This window comes from Doryrhamphus excisus, linkage group LG20 (assembly GCF_037039965.1).
Source record: "Doryrhamphus excisus strain RoL-2023G ecotype Guam linkage group LG20, RoL_Dexc_Guam_v1.1, whole genome shotgun sequence".
Taxonomy (NCBI): domain Eukaryota; kingdom Metazoa; phylum Chordata; class Actinopteri; order Syngnathiformes; family Syngnathidae; genus Doryrhamphus; species Doryrhamphus excisus.
The window spans coordinates 11,634,900-11,649,325 of record NC_136376.1 but is presented as its reverse complement, the minus strand read 5'-3'; the positions used below and the strand labels follow the sequence as shown (position 1 = coordinate 11,649,325).

The 14,426-nt window shown below is 40.8% G+C and overlaps 1 protein-coding gene across 2 annotated transcripts in view; it reads right to left on the bottom strand.

Moving 5' to 3' along the window:
• The window catches only part of cdh23 (cadherin-related 23), a 183,632-nt gene that overhangs the window by 109,418 nt on the left and 59,788 nt on the right, over window positions 1-14,426 (bottom strand). For both annotated transcript variants that reach the window (XM_078787361.1, XM_078787362.1), the window contains exons 7-8: window positions 6,680-6,874; window positions 6,465-6,593 (exon numbers count right to left, since the gene is read on the bottom strand). In XM_078787361.1, coding sequence (XP_078643487.1) covers window positions 6,465-6,593; window positions 6,680-6,874 — 324 coding nt within the window. The remainder of the gene's footprint in view (window positions 1-6,464; window positions 6,594-6,679; window positions 6,875-14,426) is intronic.

Below are 14,426 nucleotides of genomic sequence, written 5' to 3'. Positions count from 1 at the left end.
ATAGTGTTATAATAGTGACGTTAATAGTTAATAGTAATAGTAATAGTAACGTTAAGTGACGTGACACGGTCTGCACCAGTGGTACTGAAGGCCCGAGGCAGATTACATTGATATATGGCAACGCATAGAAGCTGAAATCTGATTGGACAACTTAGAAATCCAATAACTGTCACTTTTCATGTCTGACACCATCACGCATATTAAAGGTGACTCAATATTATATTTCCACTTCTGGCCTATAAATGTAGTTAGAATATTGTATTCCCATGTTAATCAATACCAACTCAATACAAAGGGTTGAAAATTTAGCATAATAGAAACCCTGTAATTGTGGGAAACACCTTGAATGCCTTCTGTTTTGCTTCCAACATACACCAGCTGCAAAGCAAGACGATAGGCTATCGTTATGGAGTCAAAGTTAATTATGTATTGATATCTAAAAATCATGTGGTGTGCAGTCATCACGACTGTCATGACTGACATGAATGTTTTGCAAGTGCACGGTTTTATTTTCTCCTATTTTATTTTTTTTTAAACTCAACATTGAACAGTTATTGTTATTTTATGATGTGTGATTGAACACTGCAAAAAATGAACACGTTTTGACTGAAGATTAACTTTGAGTGCCTTGTCAAGTTTTTAGCCAGAAGGTTTTGAGAACTTTTCATACTGACACAAATAAGCGGGCATCTGGCCATTTCAGCTCGATGGTTTAATTTCATTTCAAGTAAAACAGCTGCCTGTCCTTTGGGAAAATGTTCTACAATATTTTAGAGTGTGTAATCGTTTATGTGTTTTTTTTTAATTCATCCAGAAGAACATTTGTGAGGTCCGAGGGCAGAGTTATTTTGAAATATAAAAGAGCCATAATTCTGTCAAGAGTTCCTATACATTTGGAAGCATATAATTGAGAATTAATAATATTCTGGAGGGGTGGCACGGCGGTCAAGTGGTTAGCGCGCAGACCTCACAGCTAGGAGACCAGGGTTCAGTTCCATCCCCGGCCATCTCTGTGTGGAGTTTGCATGTTCTCCCCGTGCATGTGTGGGTACTCCGGTTTCCTCCCACATTCCAAAAACATGCTAGGTTAATTGGAGACTCCAAATTGTCCATAGGTACGAATGTGAGTGTGAATGGTTGTTTGTCTATATGTGCCCTGTGATTGGCTGGCCACCAGTCCAGAGTGTACCCCACCTCTGGCCCAAAGACAGCTGGGATAGGCTCCAGCACCCCCGCGACCCTTGTGAGGAAAAAGTGGTAGAAAATGAATGAATGAATGAATATTCTGGAGGAAATACAATAACCAGTGGTCTGATTAATTGGCTGAATGCTGTCTGTATATTGTTATCTTCTGTTTTATTAGCATTTATTTCTCCATTACAATCCCTCTCATTATTGCGGTACAATTACCAGTCCGTGGCTATGCGGGGTTGTGGCATTTCAAAAATTGAATAAAAAATGATTGCTGTTTGGTGATAGACTGTGGTCCATTATTAGTAGTATTCTGGAGGCAGTAATTACACAAAACATTGAGAAAATACCTTACATTAAATTACCTTAACACTGTATGAGGTCAGCCATGGCACATAGGTCATGATAAACTGAAAAAATGGTTGCCTCCCATTCATTGTGGAAGTGGTAAGTTTTGGACTTCTTAAATTCAGAAGAAATAAATTTGATGCTAACAGGTTAGCTTGGTAGGTTACGAGCTGATGGTAAAATTATTTTATTGTGGTCCAATTAACCACTATGAACGTGGAACGACTGTACATTTTATTAACAGAAACATCGTATGACAGTTGGGGAGGAAAAAAAAGGGAAAGATGAATGAGGATAAGTCTTTTTGAAAAGTCTTTGATCTGCTGAGCTTTCTCAGCCTCTGTGCTTCAATCAGACATGGTGGTGATGCTTAAATATCCCTGTGCTGCAGTGTGAGATGGAGCAGCCCTCCCCATTCCACTATTTTGTTCCTTGCCCTACACTCCCATTCTCCCCTCATAAGCTCGCTCTCTCCCATTGATCTGCAAATTGTGTCTGAGGCGTGTTTATGCTCCATTTCTGCCAAAGCTGCTCCTGTCATTGACCAATTACAGCAGAATCAATTACAAGCCTTTTAGAGTCAGTGATTCACAAGCGATTACAGGCTGAGAGGTAAACACACACATGCTATACTGCGCCCTCACACACTCTGGAATGGGAAAGACTACATGGGCAAATATAACAACAGAAGAAATTGAAAACGCCTTCCTTCTTTTGGGGGATATCCCCAATACATGACATCTGCCCCTCTGAAAACCTTACACACTATGGTACCTTTTATTTGTTTAATTGCCCCAATACATGTGCATTTTCACTTTATCTATGATCTTAAAACTAATTGTTATTGTGTGGTTAAAGTTGTGTTTCTTCTGAGAGTCTCGAGAGAGAGTCAAGAGCCTCTTTAAAAGCGCTTAAAATGTATTATTACAACAAGCGGCATTTGTATAGTAGTTTAGTGGATGACACTTGGATGTTTTTGTAACTATACTAAAAGCTTTTCAGGAAGTGTTAGTATGTCTACAACCAAAGAAGAATGGACAGACCTCAAATGTCTGAGAGCTGTCAATGTCTTGTGTCAGATGGGACCTCATTACTGTGGCCCCACTCTGATCATTGCTGCTTGACTTAGAATTAAGTCACACTAAGGGTCTAATTTTGTGGTGCAGTGCAAGGTGGCGCAGGGCGGCGGAGTGTGACACACCCCACGCAGTGGTCATTTGGTCCAGCGCAACGCTGTGAACAGCCAATTTGGTCATTTGGTAGACTAGGCTGCGCCAGGGGAGGTGCCCACTTTTCTAACCTGGTGCAGTGACAATTTTGTGACAAAACAGCGTGGCAAAAGGTGCGTTGAAGGCTCACCAGCTCCAACCAGGGCTATTCTTGGCGCAGGTGAAGCGCAGCCTGCGCAATAATAAATTGGCTGACAGGCGCGCAGTGCAGACACGTCACCAAAACCTCACAGGCAGATTTGTGAGAGTGTCGAGCACATTTCAGTGGGAAAAACAATGACAGCAACCACTATTTAATGGATTTTTTTTTTGTGAGAGCTTTAGCGTCAAAGTAGGTATTTCCCATGACAGCCGTTGCCAGCAAGCTGATCAACTCGTTTTCTCGATCTGGAATGCACAAAAAAAGAAAGAAATGTGTCTTCATGTTTCATATAAGGATTGGGAATGATGGGAAAAATTCAAAAAAGTACAGTTCCCTTTAAAACTACCAAAATATGGACAAATGCTGAAAATTATGGTGAATGTGCCTGTTACTACATGGTCGCAGCACGTATGCAAAAATGATAAAACAGGAGGTTTTTTAGAGGGCTTTATAGGCAGAATAAGTGAACCACTAACATGTGCATTAATAGCTGACTTGAGCTAGTTTTTCACTATTAGAAATGCACAGAAAAGGAAAAAACGTGTGCTCATGTCTCACATAAGGATTGTGTATGATAGTCCATTCAAAAAAAGTGCAGTTTTCTTCCAAGAGTATGTCAACGCTTGTCATTTACTTCCACAAAGATCTCTTCGACCTGGTTTGCAATGAAGCAAAATACAGCAAAAGTGTGACAAATATGGCAAAACGTGAACGCAAAGGCTAAAATGTCTGATAAAATATCACTTTTCTACCGAATTTTGTTGTAGAGAGCTTGCATCCGAGTCCTTCTAGGTCAAAACCGCTTACTCTGCCTGCATAACCTGCACACAAATATAAATACTCCTCTTTGTGTCATTGTCTTGTTTTGATTAAGCTGCTGTAAATACCAGTATATCACCAGAAAGCGCAGACACTCACTTCAGAAACCATTGAAACAATTTCGATATCTGAAGACTTGCAGTGGTCTGACAACAGGGTAACCCAATGGCCACAGTCTCTCTTGTATCTTTCATAATTACCCTGTTACGCTCAGCGAATTCAATAAATAGCAATATTTTAAGAGTAAAAAGGCAATTTGATATAATTGGAAAAGTATTTATTGCAACTATTTTCCTACAAAGCAGTCGACCAAGAGAAAACACTGAAGCGATGCTGAAATCATATGAGCAATGTTATCAAGCTGTCCACATAAGTGGAATATGTTCGCTCATGTGTCAAAGATACAATTTGCACTCCTGCAAACACACAGGCGCTCACACGTGCACTGGCACGTCCCCCATCGCCACCTTCATCCTTTCCTTGCAGCTATCCAGTGCATTACCCACCATCCCCAAAATCCATCCTTTCTTCCCTCTTACTCCTCACTGATTTGACAGCCAAATTGTGTTTGTCCTAAAAGGGGCTTAAACGTCACTCCAAGCAGCACGGATTCACAGCTAACTGCTAAAAACCCTACCATTGTGATTTCATGTGAAAAAAATATATACTTTCCTCTTGTCAAAGTATTCCAATGATGACAGATTGAACGTGTGGGTAAGAAGAAAGAGGCAGACACGAAGAAACCAACATGAGCGGTGCCGGAGGAGAGAGAAGGTGGGGGTTTAGCGGGTAGGCACTCACACCTCTGAGGAATGACCGTCGACAGGATCCCCAAATGCATATCCTTTCAGCTGTCTGTGTCATAGCCTTGAGAATAGTTGACACTTGTTCTGTCACAATACGCCCTTGGCTTAGTTCTGCCAAACACTGCCAACGTCTGCTGGAAATGACACATACCTGTAAAAATACCTCAAGAGGGCATTAAGACCGTGTGTGACCTCATGTTCTGGGTTTTACTGGTACTATTTGATCCTTGTGTGTATGTGATTGATAGGGACAACATGGACTAGACTTCTTGGCAGTATTCCTACGGCTGCACTGCAGCGGCTTCGGTTTGTTTTTTTGGTTTGAACCATGTTCACACTTGACCGAAAGACCCATACTATGAACGCGCTTATCCGGATCCACTTAGCGGTGCCAGTTCTAAATTTCCCTCAATCTACACCATTGAATATTTCCAGTTTCCTTTCAGTTTCTAAATACCAATTTCAGCAATTGGCTTCATTTGTCAACCCTCTCCAGAGTCCCTCATCCTCTCGTTCCTCCCCTCCTGATGTGACCTTCGCGGTGACAGTTGATGAATCAGGGAGGTGGGGAGACACCAGGCGTCGACTCCGTCACGCCCCGTTAATATGCATGCAAATGTAGCACTTGACATTTCTACTACAGTGCATGCAGGCAGGGGACGATGGACACGTGGGTAGGGATGTGAGGTTGGATGAGGAGGTAAGTGAGAACGTAGGGAGAGTCGGCGTGAATGCTGATAAAAAGGGAGAGAGAACCGAAATTAAGAAGGGAAGTATTATGCCCCTGAGTGTAATTCCATCTCTACCAGTGCAAACATCAATAGCTGGACCATTAGCCACCTGGGTTCCCAGTTTAAAGGGCGGAGCCAGAGGAGAAAACACACATAGCGTGCAGTGAAAGAGACACTCAGTATGTTAGATGCCCATTAAAAACCTGCGATAAACAAAAAGGTAAGGTCAGGGCGCTCGCTGCTTAAAACTTCATTCCTACAAGCAAGAGCATGAGAATGAGCCACCATAGTGAGATACATCCCATAGCCCCAGTGACCTTTTTTAGGGGCCTTGCATTCCCAAATCACACTGTAAATCTTACTATGTAATTGCAGTCTACGGCCCCCCCAGTGCTGGATACTGGGGGCTGAGTTCACGTCGGAGCAAAGATGATACAGGTTAATTGGTTCCAGACGTGACCCCGATATTGAATTTCTATGAAGATGGATAGATTGATAGATAAATGCAGAATAGAATAGCTTCCTGTTCAAACTGGCGAGCTGTAATATGCATGTCACTTATAAAAGAGCGTGTTTTATGCAAGTTAGTTTAATGTTTTACATTGCACAAATATAGTATCATATGAAATAGTATGAATAGTATCATTTTGTATTGAATATTCATCAACCCTCCTCGTCATTAATTCATTCATTTTCTACCGCTTTTCCTCACAAGGGTCGCGGGGGTGCTGGAGCCTATCCTAGCTGTCTTCGGGCGAGAGGCGGGCTACACCCTGGACTGGTGCACATATAGACAAACAACCATTCACACTCACATTCATACCTATGGACAATTTGGAGTCGCCAATTAACCTAGCATGTTTTTGGAATGTGGGAGGAAACCGGAGTACCCGGAGAAAACCCATGCATGCACAGGGAGAACATGCAAACTCCACACAGAGATGGCCGACGGTGGAATTGAATCCTGATCTCTTCGCTATGAGGTCTGCGCGCTAACCACTCGACCACCTCGTCATTAATGTTAATCAAAAATGATTCCAAATAATATAAATCTCAGGGGAAATATTTTCTTGAATTCAAATGAAACAAGTTCAACCAGTGTCACCAGCTTGAGTTCAACTTTTGAGGTTCCTCTGTTAAACACCTTCTGAGTGTCCAGGTTAGTTCTATGCTGTACACACATGAACGTGTTTCTTACCAGTGGAACGTCTTCCTCTATGTTGGTACTGTAGGGCAAATTGGTGAAAATAGGGTCCATGTCCTGGACGTCCGTAATGGTAATAGCTAAGTTGGCAAGCCGAGACAGAGGTCTTGCTTTATCTTGATCCTAACCAAACCAAAACATACATGAAACTTATTACTGGGTTATATTAGCGTTAACACTCATGTAGGGAATGTTAGAAATGGGCTCACCGTGGCGTTGACAGTGAGCTGGTAGGCTGAGGTAGTCTCAAAATCCAGAGGTTTAATGACAGTGACAGTGCCTCGGGCTCCATCGATGCTGAAGAAGGGAGAAGTTGGTTGGAAGGAGAAGAGAACACTGCCTCCGGTGCCCTGGTCTGGATCTGTCGCGTTGACCATGAAAACTAATTTGCCCACTGGTGTATTCTGAAAATCACATTCAAGCAGACAGACATTAACTGATAGGATTGACATTGACACGCAGCAAAGACGACTTGATCAGCATATTTGTCCCTCTAGCGAGTCGCATACATAATAACTTGGTTTGTTTTCTTCAACTGACTCATCTTAATGCAACACCAATTATTCAGGGCTATATTTTTGTCAATAAACCGTTGTGTGAATGTAAGCTTTGAGTATGGTTGTTTGTATTAAGTACTATTTTGCCGCTCAGGAGATATGGTTCACAATGTCAAATCAGATTTGTATTGGTCTTAGTCATGGTCAGGGTCTTAAAGCTGACAAAGACAAGAAGAAGCTGTGCAAAGATGCAGAGGACCCAGATAACGCTAGTCTTGAAATTGTGTCCACATGAATTGGAATGTCATGGTAGTGCATGTTCACACAGCAACGCCTGCTGATACATGAACAAAAATATTGTCAATCTTCCCATAGACGCTTTAGTAGGAACTTCTGACAACAAATGTAACCACTATATTTTGTGATGTCGATGTTCTGGTTTGGAATCCTTTCAAAAGGTAATTAAATTGCCATAATGTTAACCGTAACCACAAAAAATAAATACATACATTTCAATAGGTCTATCTTTTACTAAGAAAATTACCACCAACATGATAGGATGTTAACAAGATTATGCCAACAAAAGTATAGCATTGTATGTCCATAGTGTCTGTCCAGGTTTAGTATTCCTAAAATACAGTACTGACACAATGTTAGTCACTCCACATAATCACACAGCTTGGTCCCACGGGAACAATTTGACCACATGAGAGGCGAGGGTGTCGAGCAGCATCGGACCGTCAACTCAAGCTTAAGTGACAGAAAATATAAGAGCAGTTGACCCCACGGTTAGTATTCCACTACTGTTATGAACAAAAAGTGCTTTATTAACTCCTGTAGTAATAAACTGTGATGTCTCTCTAATCACAGCTATGGGAAGATGTGTTTTCGTGTCGAAAGCCTGTTCCTATAAACTTACTTTGACAGTTTCAACATTTGTCTGAGAATATGTACGGTATAGAAAACAACTCTGCCAATACAATACAGAATTGCATGTTGCTTTCCTGTTTAATTTGCCTAAAATGTGAATTCTTTGGCAAACAATTCCTCAAGTTATTGACCCTGGTGAAAAAAAGGAAGAAAAAAAGTAGGGACATGGTACAGAATATCAGTTGCATTCAAGTTACAGACTGTAGCTGAATAAGGCGTACATGGTGCAGGCTTGATTCGTGGGTCAAAGCCCAATTCACGACCACCCTGTAACTGCCAATCAGTCCAGGGTATAGACCGCATTTATATCCTTTTTTCAGAAATATCCAACATCCAAGCATCCCACCATCTCGAACAGAATGGGCAGTGAAGAAAACCGATATGTAGACGAAAGAAACAGATTTTTACTGCATGGTCTTCACTTTTGTACTTTTAAGGTACTGAAAGAACTTAAACAGCATGGTCTCTATCACACAATGATTAATAAAGGAATCTAGACTTTAAGGCTGCAAGAAGATCATCATTTGAAAGCATGACTCATTAGAGTGATCATGCCAAAAGGTTCTGCACACAAATAACAGTTTGGATTATTTTGATGCTGCAGTGCCATCATTGAAAGCAGTTCAAGGAACGTTCAAATGTCAGTGTGCCACCTTTGTCTTTCTGAGGTTAGCAGGTTGATCTGTGAGGGTGAAAATTATCTGTGATCTCTGACTCTAGAGCTTCTGATGCATGTGAACACATCACATTATCTCGTGTCTGTTTGCCTTTATCCTATTCTCTTTCCTTTTAATATCATTTGGAAGCTTGCAAATATGACATATTTCAACACATAATAATATTAAAGGAGGCTGCCTTAGAAAGTTGCATTCAAGATTGTGAGGTTGGTTATGATAGCAGGTTGGCATCTTGTCTGCAGCCAACGTATTTATGTGCCACTTTGAAAGAAACACTGTGATGGAACCCATTTACCATCAGCTCTTAATGATGGATTTCTCTTGAGTCCACGCTTGTCGCCATAGTGCACAGCAGCATGGCTCCTTGAAGTGTGCAATGGCGCTAATGGCTGTCAGAGATTGTCTTTACCCTCTTTACCTTTCACCAGGTGTCAGCGACCTCACGATCCGACCATTGATTGGACTTTTCTGATAGAGAGAGCAGGTCAATAAGGGTGACGAGGCAGAAAATGCTAGACAATGAATACCTCTGTTTGTATTAGCCCGGGAGACTCCCCAATCACGCCTTACAATACTGAGTGGCACAATAGACTATATCGAGCGAGGAATGATTGGAACTGTGCCTGTGTTGAGAAAGGCCTTGTGTATGTCACTCTCTCTTAATTCGCCAGTGCAAAAGTCAATCGGTTAGCTATGGCTCATATATTACTGTATCCAAGCCTGCACAGAGGTGTGCGGGAGTTGAATTGATCTGCTCCCTTTGGGAAACAGAGTGCTCAGTGGAGAGACGCTTGGAGAGAGATGAGGTGAGTTCCCTGCTGTGACTTGTGTAAACGGCACTGCAGACATTGTCTTCTTTTCCCACTGAGAGGTGGACCTTCACAAGGGACGGATATATTTTGTCAGAGGACTCAGTGACTCTGTGAAAACGAATACAAATGTTACCATCTATCGTCAAGTACTTAGTACATAAATCAATTCTCATCTAGTGGGAACTTTTACAAACCCTATTAAATGCAATATATGAAGAGCTTGCAACCAAAAGGCGCAAAATCCAATTTTCACTAAGTTGCATGTTTGTCATGAGTTTAATAGACCTCTGTCATGTGTATCCAAATCACATATTTTGGTCTTGAAATCATTTTTAAAAATATGAAAAAAAGTGATGTGAAATTTATGCTTTCAACCAAAGGGCGCTATTTCCATTTCATATTTCAACCAAAAGGAGCTAAATCCCTTTCTTTATTCTTTATTCTGATTGGCCCAAGTTTCCCATCTATTGATAATCTGACCAATCAGAGAGAAGAATACAATTGTCACTGCACATACAGAAAACCAGTATCAGTGCGCATCCTGTTTTGTTTGTGTACATTTTGATCGAATACGAAGTTGCAAAAATACTGCAATTTATACAATCCTAGTGCAGTTTTACCATGAATGAGCTAGCTGATATAACAAATAACCCAAGGAAAAGACAGAAGAATGAAGGAGAATGGAAGAAAAACAAGGCTAAAAGGAGATCACATAGCGGTGAAGGTGAGTTGAAATTTTGTGTTTGATTCAGTCCCATATGTGCCATTTGGTGTTAGGGAATTGATGTGCGTGTGGCTCTTTACGATGTAAAGAGTTTGTAATGAGATGATTTTTGTCACTGTCACCTTCATGATGCAGTCTAATATGAGCACTGCTTTTAATAACATTTTTATTATTGTCTGCAAATTGTTATTTTTCATGTGTCGCTCTACTGCAGCCTACAGGTTGAATGCACCTGCAATGTATGACATGTCTTGTACCATTGTCTTGTATAATTGGGTATGTTGAGTTGTGTTAAAGCTGATCATCATGGAATGTGGATGATGTTAATGTGTGCTATAATATCTTAACAACATTTTATCAGTAACAGTGTACTAGTGGTAGGTTATAACATTTTGTTTCTGTAATGTGTGAAGGTGAATGAGTGCATGTGTGTGTGTGTGTGTGTGGGTGGGGGGGTGTATTGTATGTTGAGAATGGCTTCTGTGTTGTAATTATTTTATTAGCATAGCACATTAAAACACCTTACATTCTTTTACAACAATGCCATTGAAGAAGTTAAAGGTGACTTCAAATTTATTTCAGCCAAAAGGCGCTAAATCCATCATTTAAACCAAAAGGCGCTAAATACCAAAAAAAAAATTAATTAAAAAAATATATAAAATACATGGTGTGTGCAGGATTTTTATAGCATGCATTTTTATGACCTATATTGATAGCTCTTTCATTTGCAATATAGACTTGATGACCAAATAGATTGATATGTGCGTAATTAAAAATCATTGATTTTCTCGAAATCAGTCAAAATGGATTTAGCGCTTTTTGGTTGCAAGCTCTTCATATGCTGTATATATGTTCCAACTTCCTACTTTGATTTACATTTGCATGACTGCCTCTGTGCCTACAATCAGTCAATCCTATAGAGGTTTGAATCTTGCCTTGAACACACGGAGACTAAAAGGTCTAATCACCCACACAATCCTTGAAATAAATGTTATTTCTCCTTCTGGACAGCTCTATTTCACAAACACCTTGTTAAGTTCAGACACATCCATTCATTTGGAGAGTCTAAAGCAGGGGTGGGCAAATATTTTGACTCGTGGGCCACATTGAGTTAACAAAATTGCCCGGGGGGCCAGAACATATATTTAACACACACACACACACACACTATTTTATGCTTATAATTTTCCTTGAATTATTTGTCTAATTTTATGTGTAAAAGTGTTATACTATCAGCTGTATGTTCTCATATCCCTTTTTTCAGGAGCACTTTAAACATCAGACCACATCAAACTATGTCATTTCATTTGACAGTTTTGTTTAGTTTTTTTTGTTGTTTTTTTAACTAAATAAGACATTCCACTTGCAAGTCATGTGGCCAGTTTTTATGTTAAAAGTTGAAATACTTAGAAAGCAACTGGCGGGCCGGATTCAAACACTTGGTGGGCCGCATGTGGCCCCCGGGCCGCAGTTTGCCCACCCCTGGTCTAAAGATACTGAAGAGTCTATACCCATGCAGTTTGTCCAGTGTGTGTGTGGTCGTAGCCATTGCTTGACCCTCATCTGCCGCTACAGTACGTTATGCGGTTGCAACCTAGCAACTGATGCCGATGGAAATGATGTATTACAGCAGCGATCTGAGCTACAAGCTACAGCTTGTCTTCAGGACCGTAGGCCACGACAAGGGCCAAATGTTCAAGGGGTAATAGAGCTGTCTACAGTATATAATCTATTCCTGTAATTATGCATTGTTCTTGTCTCGGGGGTCCCTGGTGGAATAACTAGTCCCTAGTGTTAATGATGGTCTGGCCAGCACGTTTTTTTTCATTCATACATCGATGATAGGATTGAAGCCAAATATGTTCACACTAGAGCATGAAGACCAAATATGCTCTCATGGTGTACAAACTAAAAGCATAAAATTGGAGAGACATATTTCCTCTGAATACTTAAACGATCTAAAGGACTACTTGCAGTGGTCACACTGTTGAATGCAACATGAAACTTGAACCAATGAAGCCATGCATGATTATACAAAAAATACCAAACAATTGTGTGTTTGCACAGTATAATGGTAATACTGTCTTTTCTGTGTAGATGCACAGAAGGTTGGATCAGCCATGGAACATATAGGCTTTGAATTGGGGTACCTTATTTTGTTTCCTGGTTGCTGGTTGAGTTACTTGTTGGTGAGGAAGTGATTTTTCTTATTTGGAATATGGATGACTACCTGATGGAAGCCATGATTAATAAGCCTTTTTTTCAAATTTTATAAGAAATGTTAAAGATAGGGTGATTTACAGGGGTCCAAGTCTCGGACACCTGCTGCTCACAGAGGCGGAGACCTAACTGTTCACCACAATAGGGCTGTGATTACGCCTACACTGCTTTACAAGGTTCTTCGTACCTCCCCAAATGTCTACCCTGCTTCCAACCAACCAGGCATCATGTGATTTTACAAGTGCTACTTTGGGTCTTTTCATTGTATGCCTTTCACAACGTCAGCCCCTCCATGACTGCCTCCTACCTGCAGAGCCGTGTCTAACTACCAATGACATTTTCTGATGCATTTGAAGTGATGTGACACAAGGGGGGGGGGGGGGGGGGGGGGGGTACAGATAAATAATTATCAAAGTTGGAGCGGTGAAATTATATTAAAGGAAAACTGCATTGGGTTGTCTCCGGGTACTCCGGTTTCCTCCCACATTCCAAAAACATGCTAGGTTAATTGGCGACTCCAAATTGTCCATAGGTATGAATGTGAGTGTGAATGGTTGTTTGTCTATATGTGCCCTGTGATTGGCTGGCGACCATTACAGGGTGTAACCCGTCTCTCACCTGAAGACAGCTGGGGTAGGCTCCAGCACCCCTGTGACCCTCGTGAGGATAAGCAAATTTTCACTAACAATACAGGTAATAGAGATTCACCTATTCCAGCTGTAAAGCCTTCTAAAACAACTCCATCACCTCCAACAACATTAACATACAGTACAAGGTGTAATCGCATACATAGTAACTAATACTGAGAGTATTTTGGTCATTTTAAGCAATATTGGAACTTCTTGAGAGCAGAGCAGGCAAGAAGTGAAAGAAGATAAGAGAAGAAGAGAAAGTGAAAAAGAAAGAGACCCAACAGCTTCGGCATGACTTAGTGGCTTACATGTGGATCTTGCCAAGCTAGGCCAACAGAAATTGAGTGTTTCTGCTGCTCTGAGTGACACACATTTTTTACATCAATGCAAAGGCTTGTGTATCTGGTGAGGAGGACGCTGATCCAAGAGACTGCATCACATTCACTTACCCAAAATCAATCGGAGAAGACCAGCTGGACCTGACAAACAACTGCCCTTTGACTAAGTCGCCACAATATTAATTCTGAAACATTGAGAAAATACTGCTTGATATCACAGCTACACAGTTGATCTATAGGCGCTGTGACTATGCCACTACGCCAGAAAAGTAGTTCTCTGTGGTGTTAGCAATTGGTCAATAATGGTGCTGGTAACGGTTTAATTTCATTTGAACATGCATCAGATTACAATTGAGTGCATCCCATAATCAGTTCACAGTTCCAAAAGGAGTAGGTAAAAGCAAAGCTTATTAAATCCTACCCCTCCATCTGGTACTTTTACAATCAGTAACTGTTACATTTGCTGGTGCGTGTCCTTTCTGCTGTTACCAAACAGCATGATTTTAGTTTTACTTAGGTTCAAGGACAATCTATTATCATCAAACCATCTTTTTAGTGTGAGTATTTCTTCTCTGACCTTTCTAATGATTTCGTCTGTACTCCCTCCAGAACAAAAAGCAGTGGTATCATCCGCAAATAATACCAGCTTTAAGTCTTTTGTAACTTTGGAGATATCATTGATGTACAAGTTGAACAGTTTTGGCCCCAGTATTGACCCCTGGGGAACTCCGCATGTAATATATGAACTTGCATATGTGTATTCTCCTAGCTGTACGTATTGCTTCCTGTCAGCTAAGTAGCTTTGGACCAGTTCAAACTAATCCTCTTATTCCGTACCTTACTAATTTAGTTATTAGGATGTCATGATTGATTGTATCAAAGGCTTTTGTCAGATCCATGAATACTGCGGCTGCACACTTCCTCTGATCTATAGCGTTAGTGATTTCCTCCGTAATTTTGATCAGTGGCATGGAGGTAGAAATGTTAGCTCTGTATCCATACTGACTTTCTGAGTGTAACACGTTCGGTTCTCAATAAGTTCGGAGAATTGGGGTAGTAATGAGACTGGCCGATAGTTGGTAAATTGGTGTTTATCACCATTTTTAAAAATTGGAACAACCTTTGC